Source organism: Sphaeroforma arctica (assembly GCF_001186125.1).
Source record: "Sphaeroforma arctica JP610 unplaced genomic scaffold supercont1.3585, whole genome shotgun sequence".
NCBI classification, from domain to species: domain Eukaryota; class Ichthyosporea; order Ichthyophonida; genus Sphaeroforma; species Sphaeroforma arctica.
The window spans coordinates 1-3,273 of NW_014036973.1; the positions used below are offsets into that span (position 1 = coordinate 1).

General features: G+C 41.2%; 1 protein-coding gene across 1 annotated transcript; it reads right to left on the reverse strand.

Annotated features, from left to right (window-relative positions):
- Positions 1 to 319: 319 nt before the first annotated feature.
- Positions 320 to 2,528, reverse strand: SARC_13679 (hypothetical protein; the record flags this gene model as incomplete). The annotated part of the gene is made up of 4 exons (XM_014292192.1): positions 320 to 617; positions 1,101 to 1,230; positions 1,817 to 1,913; positions 2,429 to 2,528. Coding segments are annotated over 4 exons (449 nt in total), but the record flags the coding sequence as incomplete, so codon positions are not given.
- Positions 2,529 to 3,273: the final 745 nt, after the last annotated feature.

The following is a 3,273-nucleotide window of genomic DNA, read 5'->3' on the forward strand; positions in this document are numbered from 1 at the left end:
TGTTGATATATGCGCAATACTCAGTATCAGCTCGATACATAGTATTCATATCCATATGTACACGATAGTATGCATATAAAAGACTGAAATTCACTTGCAATGATATTCTCGAAAGAGTTTCGTATCAAAATAAGCAAGATACAACATTTGGTGAATATACTCTCATCATGCTCTGCTGTCGAAGCAATCAGTATAATTCTCTTTGAACTTATCTGCGACGAAAATTGTGCTTCGTACAATACCGATTTCCAGAGCATTCTATTGCGAAGCAATTTACTGACTCATGTTGATCCGATATTCACAACAGGGCCTCAATTTTGTATGAGTTGACAAACACAAACATACTTACATAAGGCAAATAATTATAAATGGTGCATTTATTTGACGGTAAGATATTTCTATATATTGTATTAAGCTATCAAGGAGAGCTTGATTGACTGATTGTAAAGGCGGTTAATGGTATATGACAATATCCACCGTCCCACAAACGACAAGTTAAACCTGCGCCTGGCCTTGGTAAGACATTTTGTCATGGACTGCTTTGGCATCGCTCACGGCAGAGATGAATAGAGGATCACGCGACCGCTGGCTCTGCACTTCCCACCCCTCATTCAAAGCTGCGCATTCATAAATATGTTAAAAAGACGTGAGTATGCGTGTATGTATAGATCTCCATGCAAGGTTCGCACACACAAACACTGACAACAGATTATTATTCTAATTGATACTATAATATACAGACAGACAGGTGTATGAATTAAAATCATGGGTACTAACTACAAGAAAACCCTCGTCACGTTGGTGGAAATCAATACATGGACGTAGGCCAAGCACCGATGTGATTCTTAACAGATAAATTCAAGCGCCAAATATGTTTTGGGCGACAGTTGGGTGACCACCCGCGGGGCACCGTGTCCGTTATTGCGGCTACGCACACAGGTGCAGCCACAACGTGAATAAAACACTTTACCAAATGGGCGGGGTATCACATGCGTGGTCATTATTATGCATGGGACAGCAAAGTACCCCCGCGTCTAATTGTCAGCTCAGAGTTAAATATGATTTGTCACAAGAGTTTGTATAAAATCGCAGACACATACGCCTTAATCCGCTTTCCGGCACCCAGGTCATCTTGTGTGTTCCGAAAAATCGAACCATAATACATCCTACGGCTGCATTCGCTTTCAGACACAGCGCACGCGACTCGGGTGATTCAAAGGGATCGATGATCTGTAACAAGGGAGCAGAGGACATTCGACCGACAACTAGTCAGAATGCACGAAGCTATCAGCAATACAAGTACTCTACAAAAACACTAGATATCAGCAACGCAAGTACACGCGCGATTCCAGGAATGATTTAAGGCCAACGTGTACGCCACTTTTGGGAGTGAGTACATAAAATTCCGAACGAGTCACGTTCGCCAAACAGAATATCGCCATACTACGTAAAAGTTCATAAAAATAAACAAAGGAACTGTTTATCTACTACGATTGTGTATTTATTCCTCATGTTGCGCGTCAAACCCTGAAACCCTAAAAAAAAACTAAAACACACCCTTTTACAGGTACGAAAATCCTTCATGGTCCGCATTTGCGTTCGAACCACTAAAAAAACATTCAAAAATAAAAAGTTCAAGTTCTCACATGAAGGAAGCAGGGACACCCTAGACGACCGCAAGAATAGCGATAAAAGCAATAATAACATTCTAACAATGTCACATAGTGACTGAAATGCTCGAATATGCATACGAGGCTGCAAATCAAAGTCGACAATGGCAGACCAGTAGCGTACAGACTCATCGACAAAACTGTACCTGTGCCGGCCAGAAAAAGTCGCCTGCCACATTGGCCCACACCACAAGCATTGTTTTCCAGTCGACTATCCTCCTCCAGTCTTCAACCTCTCCATGGCTGTATATAAACATGCAAAACAATGGTATCAATGATATCCGTAATGTTCCGTGGTAGTCAAACCTCCAAAATAGAACACGTGAGTATCTGCATCATGCTCATTTTGTATATCTATCTGTCTATATTGCACCGCCAACTTGTGCTCTCGCTGTAAATTTATTCACCATGTAAATCATATACTAACATTTTGAATATGAATTTTGAGCTTAGCTCCACTAATGATGATAACAATGAGTCAAGGTACCCAGTATGAAACATACAACCCACGTGCTGCCACCCATTTCCACTGGGAGGCAACGTTTTGTATGCCGTATAAATTGAATAAGAACAAAAAGACGAAATTTTTACATGTCGACATATCGTATGTACGGCGATTCGATGACACGAGTCGATTTCGTGGGCAAAAGCCCATCTGAAAGCAAAACTCGATTATACGACTTAAATATGAGACTATTCGCGTCTCCTAATCAGGGATACATAGGGATTTTTACAAAATACGAAATTGTACAACTTACGAATCCTGGGCCGCGTCGCTGGGGTCATCGTAGATGCGATTGAACTCATTGTCTGCTGATTGGACTGTGATAAACGAAAATGCAAAGCCCCTATGAGTAATCTCGAGGAAGATAACGTCAAAATTCGGAGGAGCAGCACTGCAAGTCGTTCAACCAGACAGAGGGGCGTATATGCATCCCATCCCATCCAAATCACAACAAGTGGTATGCGTGAGATATGTTTGTGTTATAATATGGCTTGCTAGTCTGGCAGCTAAGTATTTTGTGACAACCAGAAGTCGTGCTGAGAAAATTCACACGGAGCCTTGTGCAACGGATAAATATTGCCAGGAGGAACTGTGTGATTGAGGACTCTGCGATCAGGCGATAAGTGCATAGACTGAATAAAGCTCTTTATGCAAACCGGAAGCACACCACATGGATTAACGATCACAAGATAAACTAATCTGAAATGCACATGCAAGCAGCCTGTTTTGATATAGCTGCTGCATTTTGAATTTTGGCAACGATGTTTCACGTTTGCTGCAAATGAACCGCAGTCAAGAAATTTACTTGGTGATGTATAACATGTGATATCCAACACTCGTAGATCTCAATTCTATAGTCAAGGTTTAAAACATATACTAATGGTGAAGCTGGTGTGACAAAATAAGGAAACTCACCCTGCAATGAACTATATTCCGCGGCTTTGAACCACACCCCCAGAGGCCGTAGATGTCGTCGCATATGCTTCACAACAGAAGGACGCTTGTCGAAATCCTGAATTATTAATGGAGATTTTGGCAGATCCAAACTATTTGAATATCGAAAATTTTTACTAAGATAAGTAAAAATATATAGATGCG